At 53.5% G+C, this 23245-nt stretch overlaps 12 protein-coding genes across 12 annotated transcripts; 6 read left to right on the top strand and 6 right to left on the bottom strand.

The window, feature by feature from the left end:
- Positions 1-159: 159 nt before the first annotated feature.
- On the bottom strand, positions 160-1200 carry LTS14_009708 (uncharacterized protein; the record flags this gene model as incomplete). The annotated part of the gene is made up of 1 exon (XM_064842389.1): positions 160-1200. The coding sequence occupies one exon, from the start codon at positions 1198-1200 to the stop codon at positions 160-162; it is 1041 nt and encodes a 346-aa protein (XP_064690017.1).
- A 797-nt stretch (positions 1201-1997) lies between these two features.
- Positions 1998-2795, bottom strand: LTS14_009707 (uncharacterized protein; the record flags this gene model as incomplete). The annotated part of the gene is made up of 2 exons (XM_064842388.1): positions 1998-2414; positions 2478-2795. The coding sequence occupies 2 exons, from the start codon at positions 2793-2795 to the stop codon at positions 1998-2000; spliced, it is 735 nt and encodes a 244-aa protein (XP_064690016.1).
- Positions 2796-3070: 275 nt separating this feature from the next.
- Positions 3071-3886, top strand: LTS14_009706 (uncharacterized protein; the record flags this gene model as incomplete). The annotated part of the gene is made up of 1 exon (XM_064842387.1): positions 3071-3886. One exon carries the CDS (start codon positions 3071-3073, stop codon positions 3884-3886), a length of 816 nt encoding a protein of 271 aa, XP_064690015.1.
- A 66-nt stretch (positions 3887-3952) lies between these two features.
- Positions 3953-5522, bottom strand: BNA5 (Kynureninase (L-kynurenine hydrolase); the record flags this gene model as incomplete). The annotated part of the gene is made up of 2 exons (XM_064842386.1): positions 3953-4969; positions 5037-5522. 2 exons carry the CDS (start codon positions 5520-5522, stop codon positions 3953-3955), a joined length of 1503 nt encoding a protein of 500 aa, XP_064690014.1.
- Positions 5523-5943: 421 nt separating this feature from the next.
- Positions 5944-10586, top strand: ATG11 (oligomeric, coiled-coil, peripheral membrane protein; the record flags this gene model as incomplete). The annotated part of the gene is made up of 2 exons (XM_064842385.1): positions 5944-10269; positions 10347-10586. 2 exons carry the CDS (start codon positions 5944-5946, stop codon positions 10584-10586), a joined length of 4566 nt encoding a protein of 1521 aa, XP_064690013.1.
- Positions 10587-10815: 229 nt separating this feature from the next.
- PGM2 (Phosphoglucomutase-2) lies at positions 10816-12579 on the bottom strand (the record flags this gene model as incomplete). Its single annotated transcript, XM_064842384.1, has 2 exons — positions 10816-12427; positions 12527-12579. The coding sequence occupies 2 exons, from the start codon at positions 12577-12579 to the stop codon at positions 10816-10818; spliced, it is 1665 nt and encodes a 554-aa protein (XP_064690012.1).
- Positions 12580-13203: 624 nt separating this feature from the next.
- On the bottom strand, positions 13204-13749 carry LTS14_009702 (uncharacterized protein; the record flags this gene model as incomplete). The annotated part of the gene is made up of 2 exons (XM_064842383.1): positions 13204-13399; positions 13460-13749. The coding sequence occupies 2 exons, from the start codon at positions 13747-13749 to the stop codon at positions 13204-13206; spliced, it is 486 nt and encodes a 161-aa protein (XP_064690011.1).
- Positions 13750-13901: 152 nt separating this feature from the next.
- LTS14_009701 (uncharacterized protein) lies at positions 13902-15226 on the bottom strand (the record flags this gene model as incomplete). The annotated part of the gene is made up of 2 exons (XM_064842382.1): positions 13902-15069; positions 15120-15226. 2 exons carry the CDS (start codon positions 15224-15226, stop codon positions 13902-13904), a joined length of 1275 nt encoding a protein of 424 aa, XP_064690010.1.
- Positions 15227-15558: 332 nt separating this feature from the next.
- ILV2 (Acetolactate synthase, mitochondrial) lies at positions 15559-17722 on the top strand (the record flags this gene model as incomplete). The annotated part of the gene is made up of 2 exons (XM_064842381.1): positions 15559-15916; positions 15975-17722. 2 exons carry the CDS (start codon positions 15559-15561, stop codon positions 17720-17722), a joined length of 2106 nt encoding a protein of 701 aa, XP_064690009.1.
- Positions 17723-18904: 1182 nt separating this feature from the next.
- On the top strand, positions 18905-19468 carry LTS14_009699 (uncharacterized protein; the record flags this gene model as incomplete). The annotated part of the gene is made up of 1 exon (XM_064842380.1): positions 18905-19468. The coding sequence occupies one exon, from the start codon at positions 18905-18907 to the stop codon at positions 19466-19468; it is 564 nt and encodes a 187-aa protein (XP_064690008.1).
- A 479-nt stretch (positions 19469-19947) lies between these two features.
- Positions 19948-21216, top strand: LTS14_009698 (uncharacterized protein; the record flags this gene model as incomplete). Its single annotated transcript, XM_064842379.1, has 3 exons — positions 19948-20556; positions 20607-20970; positions 21023-21216. The coding sequence occupies 3 exons, from the start codon at positions 19948-19950 to the stop codon at positions 21214-21216; spliced, it is 1167 nt and encodes a 388-aa protein (XP_064690007.1).
- Positions 21217-21842: 626 nt separating this feature from the next.
- On the top strand, positions 21843-22730 carry LTS14_009697 (uncharacterized protein; the record flags this gene model as incomplete). The annotated part of the gene is made up of 1 exon (XM_064842378.1): positions 21843-22730. The coding sequence occupies one exon, from the start codon at positions 21843-21845 to the stop codon at positions 22728-22730; it is 888 nt and encodes a 295-aa protein (XP_064690006.1).
- Between the last annotated feature and the right edge of the window lie 515 nt (positions 22731-23245).

Below are 23245 nucleotides of genomic sequence, written 5' to 3'. Positions count from 1 at the left end.
ACCTGCCTACGCTTATCTATGTACAATGAAGGATAACCTGATAATATGGGACAAAGAAGAAGTGAACCTCATCAATCGTCTCGTCTCCAACGTAATGGAAACAAGTCATCATTCATCACAACCACTCCAATCACGCCTTACATCGTTAACGCGTCCCCTTTACACGCCCCGCGCATACCGCTTCGAATGCCCCTTAAACACAGCATTATTCCCCGGCAACTTCCCAACCGGCCCACTGAGCCCAATATTCTCCAACGGCGGCAGCACATCCGGAGTTTGGCTTATGGGATTCGGATCCATGCCTGTCGGCGACCCGAATTTCCTCCAAGGACAGTTATCATTCGTCATGCAATTCGCAAAACTATCCTGTAACGCCGTCGGGTTTTCCCACCCCATGAAGAAGTCCGCGTGGAAGCCATAGCCCGTCGTATCCCCGTTTGCGAAAACAAGGGATCCCGGATCCGTGATCCCATTTAGAGACCAGCCGAATTCGGCCCCGATGTTGAGGAGCGCGACGGGGTGGGAAAGGGGACACATCCCACCTTGGGTGTCGCCATGGAGGACGGGGTCCGGGTACGCCATGTGGGATTTATGATCGGGGGAGTCGAGATTTTTCCCGTCCCAGCAGCTGGGGAAGCGAACGTGGCCGGAGATGCGGGAGCCGTCGAGTCGGGGGGGCATACCGTAGACTTCGCCGTTGTTGCCGGATTCGAGCAGGATGGCTTGTTGCCATTGGTCGGTTTTGTTCAGGGTGCGGCGGTCGGAGTCGCCGGCTAGCATTCGGAGGCCGGGAGGGAAGGCTTGGGCATCGCGGGGCGTGGAGGGGCAGTAGCCGGGGTTCATGGAGGAGTGGGAACAGGTGTAGTTTTGGTAGTAGGCTACCATTCCTGTGAAGGGGAGGAGGTCGTATTGGCCGTCGCTGCGCATGTGGTAGAGGGTAGGGGACCAGTAGTTGCTGTGGTCGGTGGCTTTGTCGCAGGTTGTGGCTTTCCCGCTGGATACTCCAATCATATGTTGCGCGAATGCCGTGGAGCCTACGACGGCGTGGACGTGGGAGGAAGGCCAGACGCCGGGTTGCTTGATCGGGTCCAGACGGGCTTGGAGGAGCGGTGCACAGTTTAGTGTCCAGACACTAGATGCAACGGCATGGATAACAGATAACGACAGTAAGGTCGTGATGGAAAGGAGTGTGGGAGCCATGACCAGATGGCAGGCAGCTAGACCAGAGCTGCGGTGAGGTTGATGAAGCGAGTGTCGTATCGTCGTTGATCGTCGTTAGAGGCAGACAGTCAAGAACAAAGAGGGAGGTGACCATATACTTATCCTCTCCCTACCACGACGAGAGTGCTACACCATTATTAATGCCTAGATAAAGAACCCTTCGCTACCACAAAGGCGCACACCGCCGGCGTCAAGCACACTTTGCGCCACAAGTCAAAGGATGAGACCTCCTTGACTTTGCAGACATGGCAACTAGACGATCATATGTGGCGGCGCGTATGATTGTGTGAGAGAAGTTCGGGTGTCATGGCACAGCTTTGATGAAACACTTGGTGCAGCAGGCAGTCGAGATCAAAGGGGTGGTCCGGGCAGTAGGTCGGCATTAGCGGGGATTTGATCTCGTCCGAATTTGGAAGATCACGCCAAGAAGCGCCTGACTGCTCTCCTGTAATTTGAGCTACCAGATAATGGTGTCGACGCCGTCATGCTTGTTTGCGGATGGATGTTAGGAGAGATGGGTTTGCAGGTGTAGGCAATAACACGACACGAGCCATTGCAGAATCTTGGATCGAGATAAGGGGCGTCGAGAAAGCTTAAGGCGTCTTTAGTCCATGACCAGATAATGCAGCGCCGCAAGCACTCATGGAGCATGCTGGGTCACAAGGCGATATGCCACGAGCCTGTGTCTATATACGTATGATATACCCACGCGAGAACACAGGTCTTTCTTCTAGCCACCATCTATGGCCCGAGGATAGCATACTGCTGCGCAAAGGTCAGTCTCTATACAAGTCCTCAAGATGCTGCACCATTTTCCTTCGTAATGCCATCAAGTCTACCTCATTGACCAGTGCATTGCCGTTCAATCCACCTCCCATTGGGACAATCGAAGCATCGCCTCGGATAAGATCAGTCTTCGTCCCAAAGAACGGCACACCCAAACCCTTGAGCTCGCCAGTCATCGCCTCCTCCATAGCAACCTGCGCAGCGAAGATTTTTCGATCAAAGGCAGCCAGCTCAGCATCCTTCTCGACATCTGTCTGCGCAGTCGCTGGTGCTGGAGTACCAGTACCCAAGGCCTGCAGGATTGACTGCGCTTTCGCAGATGCATCGACGCGGGTGACTTGGGATTGTTTGAGGGCTTGGCGCTCGGAGTACCATCTCATCTCGTGTTTGCGCTGGTCGTCCATCATCTGTGGAGTTTGTGTCAATGGGCTCTCCGTGTCAGAAACAAAAGGAAATGCAAACTCGCTTACTCTTTTAATGCTCACAGCGAATTGGGCATTTTGAGCTGCGATCTTCGTTACGCAACGAAGTCCTTCTTGCCATGTCACAATAGTGGCAGGATCCACCATGGGTTTGGGCTTTGGCGAAGCTGTAGCAGAGCGGTTCTGCGGTCGTAGCCGTGGGTCATGTGGCCGCTCAAGAACTGCTTGTGCATCTGGTGCGGGCTGGTAGACATCCACAGTATTCTGCACAGCTTGTTCTACGCCTGCAGCTTGCGGCACATATTGTGATAGCGTGGCCAGAATGGACTGTAGGTCGGGTGGCGCTTGACCAGCACTGGGATTCATCTTGTGTTTGCGATGCTCATGTCATGTTCGAGTGCCGGCCTCTGCATCTATCACATTGATCAGACGCGGTCACAGGTCAACATGATCATGTAGGACGCAGGAATTCAGGCTTGGAGATATATGAAGATATATATACATGTGTCTCTAATGCGGCTCGGGAAAGCGAGTGCCCGTGCTCAAGCGTCATCAACCATTCAAGCAAAAAGTCAACACTCAGGCCTGGAACATATGCTCACCATCTCCACGACACATGTAACTACATCACAAGCCTCACAATGGCACGCACACCCTCGGACGCAACCCGCTTCACAGCCACGGGCCCCTACGCATCCAGCTCCCCATCCTTCAACTCCAGCACACCCACCCCAGGCCCCCGTATAGACTTCGGCAGCGCCCCGACCAACGAAACCGCCCAACAAAAGATCCAACGTCTCCGCTCTGCCGCCTCCGCCGCCCGCCGAGGGAAAGAAACCACCTTCGACACCGCAATCCGCGTAGGCCGAATATGGGCCGACCGCGCCCACCGCACCACAGCCGTCGGTCTGATCGGCCTGACGGTCGTAAGCGCTTGTGTCGCGACGGCGGGGATAACAGACATGTTACTGCACAACCGACGGAAACGAAACGATTGGTTGGCCGAGCAGCAAGCGAAGAGCGCGAGGGATTTGGCGGAGGCGAGGCAGGCGGAGGTGAGGGGGGAGGTGACGGAGGACCAGATGTTGTTGATTAATCGGGAGAGGGCGGCGGTGGAGGCAGCAGAGGTGAAGAGGAATAGACCCGGGGTGTTCAAGAGGGTCGGGGGGTGGTTGTTTGGGGATTTGTCAAAGGAGGAGGCTAAGGGGGGCAGGTTGGGTGCGGGTGCGTCTAGTGTTGCTGCGGCGATTGCTCCGGAGAGTGTGCAGGGTCAGAAGCACGATAGAAGTGTGTTGCAGGCGGTCGAGGAGAAGGTGGATGCGAATAGGAGACAAGGCGAGCGAGTGGAGGAGAAGTTACATCCCTTCGGCGGACCACTGGATCGACAAGCCCAATCGGCAGCCGATGCGGTGACGGGAAACAGTAGATCGTGGATAGATAGACTGACAGGAAGATAGCATGAAAGCCTGGTGCTCGAAAGATCTATGTATGATACCTCTACATTCATGCTGTAAATATTCCACCTACTTAATCTCACTCCACCCCTTGGCCTCCCTCCCCCCATCCACCATAACACTCCCCAAATTCTCCCCCCGCTTCTTCCCATCACCCTCAGCCCCTCTCAAAGCCACCCGAAATGCCTCAATGAAGCGGAAGACATCCTCGAAAGTATTATACAGCGGCGCCGGCGCGACCCGAATAACATCTGGTTTCCGCTCATCCAACACCACGCCCTCCTTCTCCAGCGCCTCCATGACATGATCCAACAACCCCTCATCAAGCAAAACGCTAATCTGCGCGCCCCTCTGCTCCGCCTCCCTCGGCGTAATCTGGCTGAAGCATTCCCTCCCCACAGAATCCCGCATTTCCTGCGCCAGAGCATCAAGTGACTCCTCCAGATACTTCGTCAGCTTCAGACTTTTCTCCCGCAAAGCCTCGATACTAGTCTGCTTGAAGACATCCAAACTAGCTTTCACAGCCGTCGAGTCAGCGACGGAAGTATTACTCAACTGAAACCCTCCCGCGCCGGGAATAGGATGGAATCGATTAGTCATGGCGAAACGAGAGGTTTTCGAGGAGCCCCACCACCCCGATAATCGAGGCCTGTATTCGAATGTCGGCTCCTCGCCTTCTTGGCTAGGTGGATTCTCCGTAACCTCCCCATGCCGTTCGTGCACGAAACACCCTCCGATAGAACCCGGGCCGCAGTTGAGGTATTTATACGTACACCACGCGGCGAAATCGACGTTCCAGTCGTGGAGCTGCATGGGTACGTTGCCGACGGCGTGAGCGAGGTCCCAGCCTACGATGATCCCTTTGCTCTGGGCGTGGGCAGTGATGCGTTTCATGTCGAAGTATTGACCTGTGTAGAATTGGATGCCGGGGAGGAGGAGTAAGGCGGTGTCTGTGGCGTGTTTGTCGATGGTGGAGAGGATGTGGGCGGTGGTTAGGAGGAGTGAGCCGGATTTGGGGGGGGCGATGAGGATCATGGATGTGGCTGGGTCGAGGTTGTGGTGGGCGATGTGGGATTCTACTGCGTACTGTTCACTATCCATTAGCATCGGACGTCCAGGCATTCATTCATCGCTTTCAATTCGTGGAGCTTACATGATCACTTGGAAAGGCCTTCCTCTCAATTATAATCTTGAATCTCTCCTTTGTGGGTCGATAGAAACTCGCCATCATGAGATGCAGATTCGCAGTCAACGTCTGCATAATCGCCACCTCGTCTGGCAGCGCACCAACAATCTTCGCCATCTCGGGTTTGCAGTCATCGTCCACATGCAGCCAGGGCACGAGATCTGTATCTTCCATGTCTGTGAAATGGCCGTAGACTCCTTTGGTTGCCCAGGTGTCGAGGTATTGTTGGAAGTATTTCTTGGTTAGATGTGGTTGGAGGCCGAGAGAGTTGCCACAGAGGTAAATGCTTGGTTCATCGTTGCCATTGCCATTCTGTTGGCGATCTGGTGCTTTTGCTGTTTTGCGTGAGAGTTCGGCTTTGGTCGGGATGTGGAAGTTGTCTCGTAGGTGTAAGAGGCCATGCTCTTGGTCCAGTTTTCGAGCATGATCTAGTCCCGCCTGACCAGCCTTCATGATGTGTGGCTGTCTTTATCTTCGTAGTCACTGGAGAGTCAGGCGTACCTGCTTGACTGTGTTCAAGGAAAGGAGGGTTGAGATAGTCAATGTATTACTTACTTCTCGTGGCGTTGTATAAATGTGTTGAAGACTTCGATTTCAAAGCTGCTAGTTGCGTCACAGCCATATCAATGACAATATGAGGTTTTGCCACGATCGAAGATGGAAGCTCGAAATACATCAATTCGGTCGATGAGCATAAGGCACACTTGTGGATAAGACGTCCAGATATGCCTCCCAACTCACGACTTGTCATAAATCACGGGTTGGTGGCAGAAAACGAAGATGACAACGATGATGTTTTGCTTAGAGATCATCGGCACATCGGCACATCAGCCACCGCAGCGGGCAGTTTGTAGACAAGCTTCCGGACCGAGACATGGATCAGCTGCAACCTCCGAGTCTATCTCCGTCTACCTATCACTCTCCCTCGACATCCACCACCAGCACCAACACTCCCGCCATTACACCTACACAACCCTCCTCGCCTGTCACGGCCACGCATATGTCGGTGGCGGTGCAGGTCTTCATCGGACACACTGGCCAGCGATTGTCTATTGACCCCAGTGTTACGAACACCGTCGAGGCACTCCGGTCATGGATTGCCCAGCAGGCCGCCATCGAGGCGCGTAACCAGATCCTACTCACTGCCAACGGGAAGGCGGTACGCACGCAGAATCTCCTCACAGATACGGAAGTCTTTGTCTTCGATTCAAGTCGACTACAAGGTCAGGCTGCAGCCAGTCCGTCCAGTTCGGGCGCGACCAGCTCATCAGGCAGCCATGACTTTAACCCTGGGCCGGCACCAGATACGATAGCAGATCAGGATGATCTACAAGCATGGCAGAACTTGTTCAAGCTTCGCCGCAATTGGGCGAATGCGATATTGAAGGGATGCGACAAGCAAGCCCAGCAGGCTGAGCGCTACCTGGACGAGCAAGCCATCATCGAGCGAAGTGTTGCCGTTGCAGTCACCAGCTTGAAGCAGCACACCAGGGGCGCCGAGCAGAAGTACGCTCACGCTGAGCAGTGGCTGGATGCGGTCCAGGGAGAACAACTGGTGCATCTGGAGGATTGGGAGCGGCACCTTGGCAGTCTGAGGAGCATTCCAGCACGAGCAGAATTCTTACGGTTCATTCAGCCATTCTCGCCTGCATCGCGACGACTATCACAGCAGGCTGGTGTAGCGACCTTGCAAGGCTTTGTCGATGTGCCCGCGACGGAAAAGGCGGCCACCGCGTCGAGGACCCTGCTGAGTGGTCTAGTAGACCAGGTGGGAAATATGCGCAGAGAGCTGGACGCAGTCACAAAGCAGACCGAGGACTTGCAACAGGCAACTGAGCAGCACAGTTCAACCAACAGCACGTCTGAGCCGATGCAACTTCTGGAGGAGATACAGCTCGTGGTCAAAAAGATAGCCTCCGACCTGCAGCATGTGCAGTCGCTCCCGGCCGCTGCTGCTTCTGTATCGCAGGCCTCGAAAATGGCTCTCCTACACACTAGAAACTTTCTCCCAGCGCTCACGGAACACAGCGGAGAGATGAACGAGCTTGTTCGTCGTATGCAGCAGCTCCGCGATAGTGCTGCTCAGACATCCAGCGACCATATGCGAACTTTGGCAAACACTGAGTCACGACTTTCCGAGCTATATTCCAAGGCTAAGAGCCTGGAAATAGCGGACGACGACCAGCATGGTTTTACTACTCTCGCCATCGTCTCACGCTTGCCATCCGTGTACGGCCAGCTACTCATCGAGTCTGTTCGAAGACGTGAATGGGTTGCAAAGATGAAGCGCGATTCGGCGACTTTACAAGAAGAGGTTGCGACCTATCAAGAGGAAGAAGACAAACGCCGCAAAAAGTGGATACGATCAGTCGAGGATGTGGTCAGCCTCGAATCGCTTCAGAGCAACGTACTTGGCATAGAGTTGAGTCTGCAAAATGAGGGTGGCAGCTGGCCGATGGTAACTCGAGATGAGCTCAAAGAGTATACGGACACCCTGCTGGAAGTCTTCGGCCCAGGTCCTGTCACGGAAGAGCTCGATCAGGCTATTAAGGACCTTGACAAGCCGACGCGAAAGCAGATCAAGCATGCGCGAGCATTCAAGAACGGCAGCATGCACGAGGCTGCCTTTGGGGACACATCACTCCTGCTTCGTGGCGACGAACAGTACAAGGTTCTTCGCGAGGCCAATTCGCGTCTAGAAGAGGATAACAAGGCGCAGAAGAGTCGTGTGCGAAAGCTTGAGGACCTACTGCACCGCCAATCCCAGCTCAGTCGCGCTAGTAACGGTGACATGTTCTCGCCGCAGAGCGCATCCTTTGACCGCACCACATCGCCTCTTATGCCGACACCACAGCACTCGATTGATGACACGTCTCGAAATAACCCCATCAGACAGCGTCGGCCATCATCTGCGCAAGCGATCGAGGAGAAGAAGCTGGCCCGTCGAGTGGTAGATCTCGAAGCGGAACTTCAAGCTCATAAAGATGAGGCTGCCAATCGCAAAAGCTCGGATGCGGAGACTCAGAAGCAAGTGGAAGAGGCGGTGTCGACCAAGAAAGATCTTATGGAGAACATGAATGCTCAGCAGCAGGAGTTTGTAACCGAGCGGAGGAGTCTCGAGCGGGAGCTCAATGATGCTAAGGAGCGCGTGTATGGCCTTGAAATTGAGATCGATCGCTTGGTTGGATCTCGTGACGATGAAAGGACTGGTACAGACGCGCGAGCGGTTGGGTTTCAAGAGGAGATCGCGAGATTGAAGGAGGATGCGATGGGTCATGCTGCTCGAGCAGCAACTGAGCATGATGCTAGGGCTGCGATTGAGAGGAAGCTGGAGCTTGCTGAATCCGCTACGGTGCAAGTAGAGGCCGAGCTTAGGCAGCTGCAGATTGAGAAGGAGGAGGTGCAGGAGCTGGAGGCCAAGAATGTGCAGTTGCTGACGGCTGCTCACAATCATCTGATCGACAGCGCTGACACCCCTAGCAGTCTGGCATCGCTTGCATTAGCGCTCGAAGATCTGGCTCAGAGGTCTGCTTCTCATGTGAAGGAGCTTGCTGATGCAGTCGCTTTCGCCAAATCTGAGAATGAGTCATTGTGGGCAAGCAACGAGCGTCAGAAGACTGAGCTCTCCCATGCAGCAGAGAAGCAGATCGAGGACGAAGAGAAGATTCGACAAGCGCAAGAAGCATTCTCCGCTGAGTGGGCCAAGATCCAGTCTCTCGAGCAACAGCTCATCGACGAACAAGAGCAGCTTCGCACGCTACGTGAGAAATTTGCAGAAGGTGAGACTGGTTCTGAGGTCCTCCGCCAACGCATCTCGGAAGAAGAAGGCAGGGCGAACAAACTTGCTTCGGAGCTGGCGGAGGCGAAGTCTCATGTCACCAGCATGGATGTCGAGCTTATGCGAATGCAGAAGAAGCATCGCGCATACCATACCAGTGCTGAGACCGCGAGCGCAAGGCTTGACAAACGTGCTGAGCGCGCCAAGGATGTCTCGCATCGCTTGTACACACAGAACTCCCGCCTCGGCAGACTACTCGAGCAGCTTGGACTGGCCTTGTCTTTTAAGGATGATGGGACGATGCTCATCGAGCGTGCTTCGAAACTGGCTGCGAGCACCCTGATGAGCGACACAACAGGCGAAATACGACCAGGCAATGCTAGTCGCTCGATGTCGTTGACGTCTCCGCCACCGACGCGCAAGTCCTCGACTACAGATGATCCACCAGATGTAGCCGCGGTGCACTGGGCGGACGCACAAACACCAGATGATGAAGCCGCTCGATTTGAGACCTTCCTCCAGCAAGTGGCGCGCTTCAATATCGACTACTTCAGCGAGCAAGTCAACAAGCGTCTCCGCGACTATGAATACACGGCGAAGAAATTCAACAAAGAGTGGCGCGAGTCGAGCAAACGTGCGGAAGCATATAAGGAGCGCTCCTTAAAATTGAAGAGCGAATCACATGCTAAGATCGCAGTTAAGGATTTCAAGGAAGGCGATCTAGCGCTCTTCTTGCCGACTCGTGGTCAAGCAAAGGGTGCTTGGGCCGCTTTCAACATCAATTGTCCGCACTACTTCTTGGCGGAGAAGGAGGGCATGAGACTTGGTAGCCGAGACTTCATCATCGTGCGCATTTCGAAGGTGGAGCAGAAAGTCGTCGACTTGAGCCGGAGCCTGCCTTCTCACACCGACGGAAAGAGTATTGACGAGGCTAGCGAAGCCCCGTCGTTCGACGATGACAACCCCTTCGACCTGTCTGATGGCCTGACATGGTGGATGGTCCACGCCACAGAAGAGCGAGGCGTAGGCGGCGCACCGAGTACACCCGGCCTAGGCAAAAGCACCGTCGCGGCCGCGAACGTCGATGCAAAAGGCAGTATACGCACGAAACGCAACAGCAAGAGCGAAGACGCTAGCAAAGTCCTCAACAAGAGCCTTGACAGCCGACGAAGCTCTTCCGCTTCGAAGAAAGGTGTGGCGGGGACCGTGGTGCCGGTGATAGCGAATGCAGGCGGTGCGGGAAGTCCACTGGTCGGTGAGGTGCCAGCAGCAGCAGTATCTCTACGCTCGAGATCAGAGAGCCAGACCTCCCTTCGACCGCCTCCCACTCCAGCTCCAGCTCCGGCAGCGGGAGGGACAGGAACAAGTGGATTGGGCATCATCGCAGACAACAGTGATGCCCAATCCACAACAGATGAGCAGGTGCGCAGAGAGCTTTTGCTTTACGGTCCTTGACAGAGAGAGATCATCAAGCTGACAATTCTTGGCGAAATTCGCAGGCCCGCAAGCCTTCACCCTCTCCGGCCCCTATCATGAGAGCGAGGGCGGAGTCCCGTAGTGCCTCGCCTGCTAGAACCCAAGTCCGCGCGCGGTCGAAGTCGCCTTCGAAGTCCGTACGTTCGCTACAGCGACATCTGGAGCCCAAGTCTCCTGCGAAGACACCTGTTAAGAAGGCAGGTTGGGAGTCTCTATGGCAGGCGGAATTCGCATTGGAAAGTCCTTCGAAGAGCGGTAAGTAGAAGTTAGTCGAGCAGAAGCGGACGCTAAGCTAGCAGATGTGTTGGGAGATACGATTTATAAATCCTGAGTACTGCTCACTTGTGTTGGATGAGACTGAGGAACCTAGTATACCGCCATCTACAAATTATGCTCCACGCTTCATATCGTTCGCTTTTTGTGCATTTTCATAAGTCATCTCTTCTCCCCATCTATCTTTCCCTCATCGTACTAAAAGAGCCAAGAGCACATCTAGGTCTTTACATCCGGCTCCGTACGACCAACATACTCCTGAAGCTTTAACAGCTCCACAGCCATCTTCACATTATCCTTGAGGTAGTCCTGAGCATCCATCTCATACTTGCTCGAATCTCCCTCGTGCCTCTCGACGTACAAGCGGATAGTGGCGCCGCTGGACCCAGTACCAGATAACCGCACGACGATCCTGCTACCGTCGTCGAACTTGACGTACAGACCCTGGTTCTTGCTCACGCTACCGTCGAGATCGGTATAGCTGAAGTCACCCGCCTCCTTGACTTTACGCCCGGCAATGCTCTTGCCCACAGCCGCCTTCGGGTCAGATCCAATCCACTCGTTCAAATGCGCAATGACTTTGTTCGCGCCCTCGGACTCACACCCCTCGTAATCGTAACGTGTGAAGAATGTTCGTCCATAGGTCTTCCAGAAATCGAGCTGGATGCTCTTGATGCTGGGTGTGCTGTTCGACTGCTTGCCCACACCAGCAATGATGTTCAACCACGCCACAACAGCCCATAGACCGTCCTTTTCACGGATGTGGTTGGAACCTGTGCCGAAGGACTCTTCGCCACAGATGTTCATCTTGTCGGCGTCGAAGAGACCGCAGAAGAATTTCCAGCCGGTAGGTACTTCGTAGCTCTGAACGCCCTTCTTCTTTGCGACAAGGTCGATAGCACCGGATGTGGGCATGGAGCGAGCGAGGCCGTAGATGCCTTGCTTCTTGAAGTATGGGATCAGATCGGCGTAGTGGGCGATGATGGCCAGGGAGTCACCGGGTGAGACAAAGGCGTTGGCCCCGTATATCATGTTGCGGTCGCCGTCACCGTCAGAAGCAGCGCCGAAATGGATGTTGTTCTTGTCAACGGCCTCGACGAGGGAGTGTGCGTAGACTAGGTTGGGATCCGGGTGGTGGCCGCCAAAGTCTGGCTTGGGTACGCAGTTTTGTGTGCTACCCTTCTGCCCGAGTTCCTTCTCGAAAATGTCTACACCGTAGTCGCCGGTCACACCGCTGAGACCGTCAAATAAGATCTTGAAGTCGGAGTGCTCCTTGAGAAAGGACTTGATCAGGTCGAAGTCAAAAATCTCCTTCAACATATCCACATAGTCTTTGGTGCTGTGCACGACCTCGATCTCCAGTGGCCCAGCCTTTCGCGAGCCGATCTCGTTGAAGTCAATCTTGGGAATGTCCACCCTCTTGTACTCCTTGATTGTCTTTGATACCTCGAAGATCTTGTTCGTCACGCTCTCGGGTGCTGGTGCACCGTTTGCCAAGTTATACTTGATACCAAAGTCCTCATCTGGTCCACCAGGGTTGTGGCTGGCTGTGAGGAGGATACCACCAGTGGCTTTCCTCTTGCGGATCAGATGTGATGCTGCGGGTGTGGACATGATGCCATTCTGGCCAAATAGCAGCTTCTTGACGCCATACCCGGCACCGATCTGGGCAATCAATTGCATGACCTCGGGGTTCCAGTATCGTCCATCACCGCCAACAACGAGGAATGAGCCATCTGCACCTTCGGGGATGGCTTCGAGGATGGAGGCCACGAAGTTCTCGGAGTAGTTCTCTTGCTGGAAGACCTTGACCTTTTTACGAAGACCGGATCTGTGGAGTCAAAGGTCAGCATATGATCTAAAGATGCTCACCTCCTCGTTAAGCTTCAATGATATTCCAATGGCTGTGGTATGGATGGTTTGTACTTACGTTCCCGGCTTCTGGTCTGGGAATGGCTTAGTCTGTACTGTTTGGACGCTCATGGTGGCAATTGTAATATGAGTTGTTGGAAGGTGTTTGAATGCAAGAAGTGATCAAAGGAGAGTGATGTAGCCACCCGCAACAACTTTTCCAATGCGGCTCCTTCTACCGCTATTTTGTTTGAGCTCCCAACAAATACATCATTGGGAACCCCACCATGCCCGCGTGGCGCGTGGCGCTCGGTGGGGGTGGCATGTCAAATGCCGTCGGCGATGCAGGGACGAATCCACAGCAACATCGCACACGGCAGTTTTATCGGTGCTACTCTGAGTGACCAGTCTGTACACACCCGTTCATGTTCTTCAGCAGTATTGAAGCCTTCGGCACGGCCAATGACGATTCTTCGCCGGAAGACTCTGTGATGCCAATCATGGGACACCCGAGTGCTGAGATCAGGACGCTTTCGACATCGGAATATCGAACACATGTATCGGATATTGTACCTGACTCACAGCCTCACACTTTATTAAATGGATGGTAGAGATATACTGCTATGAACGCCGACAGTAACCAGAACACACTTACGAGTACTTTCACGTTCAAGAGGAGCGATCCATAATTCTCCAGCATATCTTGGCGAGAGACTATCATAAAGGCCAAGAGCGACTCATTGCCCCCTCATTGACTCAGTATTCTAGAATTAATGCTTCCTGTCTCTGCTGCTGAAGTAGACGATGCGCTGATTCGAATGCCTCGTCCGCCTGCACCAACATCTCCTCCGCCACCTCCAACTGCGGTCTTGCCTTTTCGATCGGAAAGCGAGACATTCCGGAACGATCAATAACGATCCTCCACAGCTCGATGGCTTTGTTAGCATGCCAACTATTTGTCTATTAGCCCACCCACCTCGAGATAGAATGAAAGTACTCTTGATAGACTTACAGTTGTCCACCCATCTCCTTCGGTCCCACCTCCTCAGTCGACAAGTACATATGACATTTCGCCTCGATCGCCTCAAACGGCGCGGCTCGCAATACTTGATAGCATCTCTCTGCACACTCGACCCATCGTCCTTGCTCCCAGCAGGTATCGGCTTCGGTCATGGTGGTGACTTCATGGCGTCGATTGTGCCAATCGCCGACGTCCGTTATGGTGGCAGCTTTGTGAGCCTCGCTGATGATTGTCGCGTCAGAGGGAGCGACGAGGTCTTCGTCGGGCATTGTTCCGATCATGTTTGTTGGGCATAGCTTTGCGTAGCCAGGACATTGTTTCGTCGATGCTTATATGTGGCGCCAAATGTTGATGACCGTAGTAAATGTCTGCAAGAGCCAGAAGTGGTGTTCGTAATTGCTATGAGCTTGTTTTCTCGTCAAGGAGCCACCATTCATAGCTTGAAGTCATATGTACTTCTTTCCCACCCACCAGATGCCGGCACAGGCTCCTTTTCGGCTACCTTACGTGCCAGTGCGGCCTTATGATCCACAGCGCGGTCGCTGCACAGCTCGTAAATCGTGCCAATGTTGAAGAGCACGCCAGCGAAAGCAGGACTGGCCGCCACTGCAGTCTCCAACAAGTCCCGGGCTTCCACAACTCGATCAGCATAGACCATCGCGACAGCCAGATTATTTGCATAGGCGGGATGATCGGACTCGGTATTCATTAGTGACTCCCAGCTTCTTGTCGCCTCTTTTCCGTCTGCCATCTCCATGAGCACGGTGAGAGCTGCTTTGCGACTGGCATTATGAACACCGCCCAAGCAATCTCTTGCGCTTTGCATGTCACCAACGCGAGTGCGAAGGAGTGTCTTGCGGTAAGCAACCTCATTTGCATCCGCATCCGACAAAGAATCGAGATGCCTGGTTGCAGTCTCGAGCTCACCCATCTCTACGAGCGCATCTACAACTCGCAGACCCAGATCTCGTAAGCGCTGTACCCATGACTCCACTTCGGCAGACTCGTCACTTGCTCTGGCTTCCTTGACACGCGCGCGACATTCACCTGCCAATGCATAGAGAGCCATGACTCCCCGCCGACCACCATCGGCAGCTGTGAATGATTGCAACCTGATCAGTAGCAGCCGCAGCTCCCAAGGCATAACAGCCACCAGGTCTTCAGCGCCCGGCGGGCTACGGGCTAATATATCAAGCAGCGGGACCGCTTCCTGAGCTGCCAAATCAGGGCGAGAGATCAAAATCAGGCAAGCAAACCTGGTGTATAGTAGCTGGAAAGCAAGCTCGGCATCTTCTGCTGTGCATTGCAGGATCTGCTGCGCCGCAACACCGGCAGCGCGACGAAAGTGGCCGCTTTGGATGAGATTGGACAGCGGTGTATCGGACGGAGGTTGATGCTTCGCTAACAAGAAGGGCGGGGCAACGTCATCTGTTGGAATTGGTTGATACAGATTCGGGGCCTGAAGGAAGCGAATGTCTACGTTTGGCTTTGCTCGTTGTGGTATGGCCGCCTCTGTGAGTGTAGAATCGGCAGAGATGGTCGACGGAGCTTGCTCAACTGGAGATGCCATGGGTGGAGTAGATTTTGCGTTGGCCAGTGGGCTGCGTGTCTCAGTATAAAAGTCACTGTCATAAATGTCTTTCTTACTTACTCGTCCACCGCGTCTAATGGACCTTTCGTGCTCCTCCGTAAAAGTGGCTGCGAAATATTGCGTCCGTGGCGACGCACACTCCCAGGCGGCGATTTTGGCGAATCCATATCTACAAAGTTTCGAGCTCAACTTCACCTCAACCTCTTAAGAATGTGGCTGTACACAAGAGGAAGTCACGATGCTCCGGTGTCGCAGAGGTCGCAGAGTGAATGTAATGGCGCTAGCCTAAATGGTGGCGAGAAATTGCGGGGAAGGAAGCTGGAATTGCAGGAACGGCGAGGTAGAAAGAAGTTCGGCGAGACGAGGCCAAATCATGTAGTGAGTCAGGTCTGGACCAACTTCGTTCTGACTCCTCTTGTTCGCCATTGACACTCTCTCTCACCTACGACTATCGCCCCTTGATTCATTGGCACTGCGAAGATAAGCATTTGCAGCAATGATGCACGCACAACCAGCGAGAAAGGCTCTCCAGTGCCTACCGCGAGCTCGACGATTTTCCACCACACCCGCACCCGCCGCCGTGTCTCCGTACAGAAGAAGTACGCAAGCACAAACACAGCAGCAGTCGAGCAGGCGAAATGTATCAGATACTGCGCCCCGATCAGCAGCTGTGGCGCCAGCGACGGCACCGCAACGAGCTGTGCCCAGTCCGGCATTCAATCGCGATGAGAACAGAATGAGGGATGTGCAGCCCCTGCGACCGTTCCAGCAGCCGGATATGGATCACAGTTTTGTCGGCATGACGGGTGGGCAAATATTTCACGAGATGATGCTGAGGCAAGGCGTCAAGCATGTCTGTGAGTACAAGTTGTCCTGCTTGGTTCTTCGCAGGTCACGCGACTAACATCTTCATAGTCGGCTACCCTGGCGGTGCCATCCTGCCGGTATTTGACGCTATCTACAACAGCAAGCACTTCGACTTCATTCTCCCGCGACATGAACAGGGTGCAGGACATATGGCAGAAGGTTATGCTCGCGCTTCTGGCAAGCCTGGTGTCGTTGTTGTGACTTCTGGACCTGGAGCGACGAACGTGATCACCCCAATGCAAGATGCCCTCATGGACGGCACACCCATGGTTGTATTCTCTGGCCAGGTTGTGACATCGGCCATTGGCTCTGATGCGTTTCAAGAGGCCGATATCATTGGCATCTCAAGAGCATGTACGAAGTGGAACGTGATGGTTAAGAACGTCGCAGAACTTCCCCGCAGGATTAACGAGGCGTTCGAGATCGCAACTTCGGGCAGGCCAGGTCCAGTTCTCGTGGATCTACCAAAAGACGTCACTGCAGCAACTCTTAACAGGCCTATTCCTAAGGCGTCTACTCTTCCCTCGCATCCATCCGCTGCCACTGTCGCTGCGCGAGAATTTGCATCTAAGCAGCTGGATGATAGCATCAGGAAGTCTGCAAACTTGATTAATATCGCCAAGAAGCCTGTCATCTATGCCGGCCAAGGTGTGCTTGGACATCCGGACGGACCAAAGTATCTCAAGGAGCTGTCAGACAAGGCTCAAATCCCCGTGACCACTACTCTGCAAGGCTTGGGAGGATTTGACGAGCTTGACCCAAAGGCGCTCCATATGCTGGGCATGCACGGCTCTGCATTTGCGAACATGGCCATGCAAGAGGCTGACTTGATCTTGGCTCTCGGTGCAAGGTTCGACGATCGTATCACTGGATCCGTAGCAAGATTCGCCCCGCAAGCCCGAAAGGCGGCCGAGGAAGGCCGTGGAGGCATCGTTCACTTCGATATCCTGCCTAAGAATATCAACAAGGTTGTGCAAGCTACCGAAGCTGTGGAGGGTGATTTGACCGCAAACCTTGCTCTGATGCTACCGCATGTTGAGTCAGTGACTCCGGCGCAACGACAAGAGTGGTTTGACCAGATCAATGCCTGGAAGGAGCGCTTTCCCTGGGCTTACGAGAAGGAAGATGGGCCAGATGGTGTCATCAAACCTCAGACTGTCATCGCGACTCTCTCAGACATGACCGCGCACCGCAAGAACGAGACCGTGATTGCGACAGGCGTAGGCCAACATCAAATGTGGACTGCGCAACACTTCAGATGGCGCGCACCTCGCACCATGATTACCTCTGGCGGTCTCGGAACCATGGGATACGGACTTCCCGCATCTATCGGTGCCAAGGTAGCAATGCCAGAGAAACTCGTCATTGACATCGATGGTGATGCGTCCTTCCTCATGACACAGACTGAGCTCAGCACAGCCGCAGAGTTCAACATCGGCGTGAAGGTGATTGTGCTCAACAATGAAGAGCAGGGGATGGTTACGCAATGGCAGTCCCTCTTCTACCAGGATCGATTCTCGCATACACACCAGCGTAATCCAGACTTTGTCAAGCTAGCAGAGGCTATGCGTGTACCCGCTCGCCGCACGATCAAGCTCGCAAATCTGAAAGAGGATCTGCAATGGCTGATCGAGGGCTCTGGCGAGGGTCCTGCCTTCCTTGAGGTTGTGGTTGACCAGAAGGTACCCGTGTTGCCTATGGTGCCTGGCGGTAGCGCGCTGCATGAGTTTCTGATCTACGACGAGAAGAAGGAGAAAGAGAGAAGACAGCGAACCAGGGAGCGGTCTGGTAGGTAAAGTTTACGAGCGTGTGCTCTTGCATGGCCTTGCTGCGTTCTAGCCCATGGGGAGGTGGTAGCGCAAAAAAGTTGACGCGTTGCTTCGCTTGGCTCATAGTTGTTTGCTGAGCCAGCCTCTGTATATCAAGAACCTACTTCGAATTCATCGCTTGTGTACGTAAGGCTTCACCGTCTTTCTCGTCTGCGCGTAAGTTCAGACGAAACAATGAAGCCCTGACGCCCACGTGTTCGATTCCTTGGAGAGACACTCCATGAACGTTGCACTGACGGTGTGCTGAATCGTGACGATGTTGTCTCACCCGCGAACGTTGGAGTTTCCAGAAGAAGGGAAGGATTTTTGGTCTGAAACTTGCGGCTCGCCTCCCCCGTTGGTGGGTTTGGGGCGTGCAGTACCGAAGGTTTGGTGCGAGTCACACTGATGTTACACAAGCGATAAGGAGACCAATCACAGCGAAGTGTGTTGCCTCTCGCACTTGACATTACTCCGTGCGATGGCGATAATACCGATGTTGTCGAGATTCAAGCAAGAAGATCACGCCAAAGAGGTCCAAAACTGACCGACATCTTCCCCAATCTATCCCACATGGACGACAAGAGGCTAGATCCCGGCACCGCGGACAGAGGAGCCGCTAACCATCGGCACGTACGGCAGTGTGCGCTAGCCGACGCCATTCAACCGGCAAACGGTCGTAGCCTTCTGGCAAAAATCCAGAATCCTTGCACGATATCGAGACCGTTCTTGAGATCTGACAGGTGCCTTTCGAACCGCGGGCATGCTCGGTTTCGGCAGATGCTTGGGTCGCTTATGATGGACGGTAGTACGAGTGTGAAATGAGGTGCATGACAACGTGTCTGTGTCTCTTGAATAGCCATGACGAGATTCTTGATAAGGGTGCTTATTGAGCGTCCCCGTCCCTTGATGGTGTGATTCCTACGCTTACATTGCAGCTTGTGGATGATACGGACCTTGTTACTGACCACTACTGACCCTGATGTTCTCGTGGCGAATCGGAAGCGCCTTGTGACCACGTCTTCCGACTTCTGCGCATCACCGCCACCACAAATACGTTGTATCAAGCCTAGGAGGACGGCCTTGCCAGAAGGTACACATCGATAGCTGCAATCTGCTCCCCTTGGCCATCACCGGAGTTCTACAAAACGTTGGGTTCACGATTCCGACATGTGCGTCGCAGGCCTCAACGTCTCTACGCAACCCTGCAATCACAGATGGGTCGAATTACAGAAACAATGCGAGCCCACCAAAAATCTAGCCAACTGCCCGGAAAAGCTACGAATCGCAGGATGGGAGACACGAAACGAACACTGTCCTTGGTGCAACGACAACGAGACGTCAACCAGCAGCTCAACACATCGACTCTTCGGTAGCCCACAAGCTGGAACCTCGCCATCATCGCCCATGGCTTCGGATTTCCTGGCGACTGGGCATGGTCGCAGCGGAAGCTTGAGCACACTGAGCTCGTTGTCAAGACATAGTAGCTCCGCTAGCACTGGAAGCGACCGGGGTCAAAGACATCGTGAGATGAATGAGCGTCTACATCTCTACCTCACTCTACACCCTCACGAGACATTGCCCAGCGCGCGGAAGAATTATCCGACATACGTCTCTTCTCCCGTGGACGAGTCTTCGACCTCGGACGGCTATGGATCGAGAAGCTCAAGCAGTGCTCTGAGCAAAGGCCTCATGAAGAGCGTACGATTCTCCAAGAACATGTTTAAGGGCTAGAGAAGCGTATTCAAGCATTGTATGGATCTGCGGAAGTTGTTTTTGGCATTGTTAGCGCATGAGCGAGCGTTGTGGCTTTTAGACTTCTGCGGGAAAGGCGATAGATTGTGGACATGATATACCCAACTCGGCATACAATCACGACTGAGCGCAGGCGCTCCAGCAGAGCGCAAAGACGTTCTTTACAACATAATCTCTGTACATGTAACGAGAGCAAACGGCTCTCTCATTGGTGGAAATCACTCGCAGACGAGGCTCCGCAAGACAGTCTCTACCTCCACTGGGGTCACTCTCCGCATTTCAAGATCAGTACTGAAACCTCGCTAGTCTGTCGAGATGTTCGATGACTTTCCTGCTCCCTGGCAGAATGAATCGTTCCGTAGGGTCTGGCAAGAATACTACAAGTAGGTCAGCACCTCCACGTCTCACCCAGTCTCTTGGCTGTCTCCGGTTTCCCCCACTCATCTAAATTTTCGACCATGTCGGCCATCAAGACTGCAGTCTTCGGTTTGATTCTGCTATGTGCAGGGCAAGCAGCAGCCTATGGTAGAGGACATTGCCACGAGCCGACCCATGATCCATTGAAGGGTTGTCCTGCCGGCACCCTACTCGTCGGCCCAGGCCAGAACTTCACCAGCGTACAGGCCGCCGTACGTAGCCTAGGCAATACAACAACTCCTGCCACAATTCTCATCCTGCCTGGCAACTACACCGAACAGGTCAATGTCACTCGACAAGGACCACTGACGCTTCTCGGCCAGACTCATGCTCCCAACGATGCGTCACAGAACACTGTCAACATAATCTGGCACAATGCTACTGGGACAGCGACGACTGGCACTTACGACAACGCATACACAAGCACGTTGACCATTGCGCCAGACTTCAATGCTTCAGCGACTGGATCTGGACCAAGTGGCAATCCTGTCCCGCCAGGAACACCATTCGGCAATGCTGACTTTAGGGCATATAATCTCAACTTCATCAACGCTTACCTGCCATATTCTGCTGGACCTAGTCTGGCGTTGAGTGTGAGCTATGCCAATGCCGGATTCTACTATACGCAACTTCAGAGCTATCAGGATACAGTCAGTCATAGTGCAATCAGATGGCAGTGTATATACTGATATTGCACCAGGTCTACGTCGGAAAACTAGGCAACGCATACATGTATGGCTGCATCATTGGTGGCCAGACCGACTTCTTCTATGGCTTCGGCACTTTATGGGTCGACCAGTCCCAAGTCCAGCTACGTGGCTGTGGCGGCGGCATCACAGCTTGGAAGGGCTCGAATACCACATTCGAGAACAAGTACGGTGTCTACATCCACAACAGCCATGTCGCGAAGGCGAACAGCACCTTGAACATCACACATCAGTGTGCGCTTGGAAGACCGTGGAACGCGCAGCATCGCTCGATCTTCGCCAATGACTACTTAGACGATAGTATCCGGCCGAGTGGGTATATCCAGTGGAGTGCAACAGATCCAAGGGTCAATCTCAGTATGTTGGCAGCGATATCTTGAGCCGATTTGGTGATACTGACTGTTGCCAGATACTAAAATGGCAGAGTACGAAGACTACGGGCCTGGCTTCAATCTCACTGGCCGACAATTGGCTAGCAACATTACGATAGAGATGACAGCGGCGCAATACGAGCCGTACAGTAAGCCTGCGAAAGTGTTCCAGTATCCTTTTTCCGGGCTGTCTGGTAATACAGAGTGGATTGACGAGCATCCGCAGGCGTAGAACAGTTGTTGTGTATAGAAGAGCAACGATGAACTTGGATCGTATCATTGCTGAAAAGCATATTCCTGGTCCTCTGGCAATGGTCGTTTTGTAGTCGGTCTCAGACTCGCATTTGTCCTCGCGCATAGGCCTGACTCCGTATTGATGCCAGAGTCGTGGTATGGACCTTGAGTGGACGGCCTACACTATTTCTTGTATCACATCAAATAGGTGGTTATACGAGAGCATACTTTCGCCACAACCATATTTTTAGCACCGTGCGTTGCCCGCGTTCCGGGCTGCATGAAAGATCCCTGCGCTTTCGCTCAATCGAGTATAGTGTATGTTTGCTTCGAGGGTAAGATTTGGATGCTCTCTCTCACCACACAACGGAGTTCTCTGCAACGCAACTTCTACGCACCTGAGCACATTCACTTCTTTGAGACATCCGCACCTTCCCATCGCTTGATTACAATCGCTTAATCCGGCCGCCAAGTTCACACCTTCTGGACTCTGCGAAGAATAATATATCGATCAGTTTAGGAGGACGCGTACTCTAGCCCACCAGATTCAACGACGCAACTTACGACAACGAGAGGCGCAGAGTGCGCTCTTGGCCACGCTATCAATCCAGTAACATATTCACGATGCGACCAACAGCAATACTCGCTCCACTTTGTCTGCTCGCCTCCGTATCATCAGCATGGCAGCCATTAGAGGTCGTGAGGCGAGAACTTGCACAGTTGCTCCCTAGACAAGACGCAACATCCAAGTCATCCTTTAATCTGTCGTTCTCCTCACAACAAGGCAACACTGCCACTACCGAAAGCTCGACCGATGCCTCGACGACTGGTTCGGACAGTGGATCATCAGGGACGCAAACAGGGAGCAGTAAGAGTGGCGCAACGGCTACAGGCACACAGACCGGATCAGGCAAGCAGAGCGGGAGTGCGACAGCTACAAGTGGTGGTTCAGGCAAGAGCACGAAGGCCAGCGTGACCGGATTCGATCCCAGATTACCGCCTGGTGGCGTGCAAATGGTGACTCCCGCGCCGATCTCGACAACATACTACAGGATCAATGACCAGGTGACTTTCGCATGGAACTATACATCACTATCCGTTACTCCATCTGCCGTGGACATTCTAGCGACTTGCACCTTGAACAATGCAATGTATACCATTGCAATGAACCAGTCCATCACCAATGCGACACAAGTACTCACATGGGATACTGGAAATTTCCAGCAGACCGCAGCAACCACACTCTTGACTGGCAGCTATACTCTCATTATTCACGATGCCGCGAAGGAAGTCACAGCGACCGCGCCAGCCGGCTATTTGGCGCCTTATAGCCAATTCGTCTTCGGCATGTATACTTCACAGCCGTCCGTGGCTTGGTCGGAGTATGTCTGTACGACATGTAACTCCGCCAATTCTGTGATGGAAAGGCAGACTATGGGCTTCATGCTGGGCATGGTTGTGCTGACTGTGCTGAGCTTCAGCTGGTTCGCTGGTGTGGCTGGCATCATCTAAGGAGATAGTCCCTGTATACTGCATTGCGTGGAGGTCACGGCGTTTTTGCTGTGAAGGTATGGGATCGTGGACGGCGAGGCACTCCTTATGTGGATATTGAGATTGGTCGGCCTTTGGATATGGTCTGGAAAATGGCGTTGTGTGGTGTTCATATTTCATGCTTGCTTGCGAACAGCTTTAGCGTATGAACAAGTATGTAAAGTGTAATGACAACAGTGTGCAGACCAGCCATCAGCAACCCCGTGGATTCACTATGTATGCATGGCGGACTCGATGGACCCTGTGGGGATAGTCACGTGACCTCTACCAGAGGCGCCATTACTAATGCGCTCACTCCACCTCAAAGCATCATCTTCTGGTAAGTAACGAACTATTCCAACACAAAATGGCCACTTTCTACCTATCGAAGTGTTGCGGGAGCCTGACCAGTAGACCTGCGACCATTCTGAGTCGCCACACCTCCATGATATCAAGAAATCGAAATTTACATACGCCTGTGCCACTCTTTCTGGACT

This window comes from Recurvomyces mirabilis, assembly GCF_035927965.1.
Source record: "Recurvomyces mirabilis strain CCFEE 5264 chromosome Unknown scaffold_33, whole genome shotgun sequence".
Taxonomy (NCBI): Eukaryota; Fungi; Ascomycota; class Dothideomycetes; order Mycosphaerellales; family Teratosphaeriaceae; genus Recurvomyces; species Recurvomyces mirabilis.
This window is presented reverse-complemented; position numbering and strand designations above follow the sequence as displayed.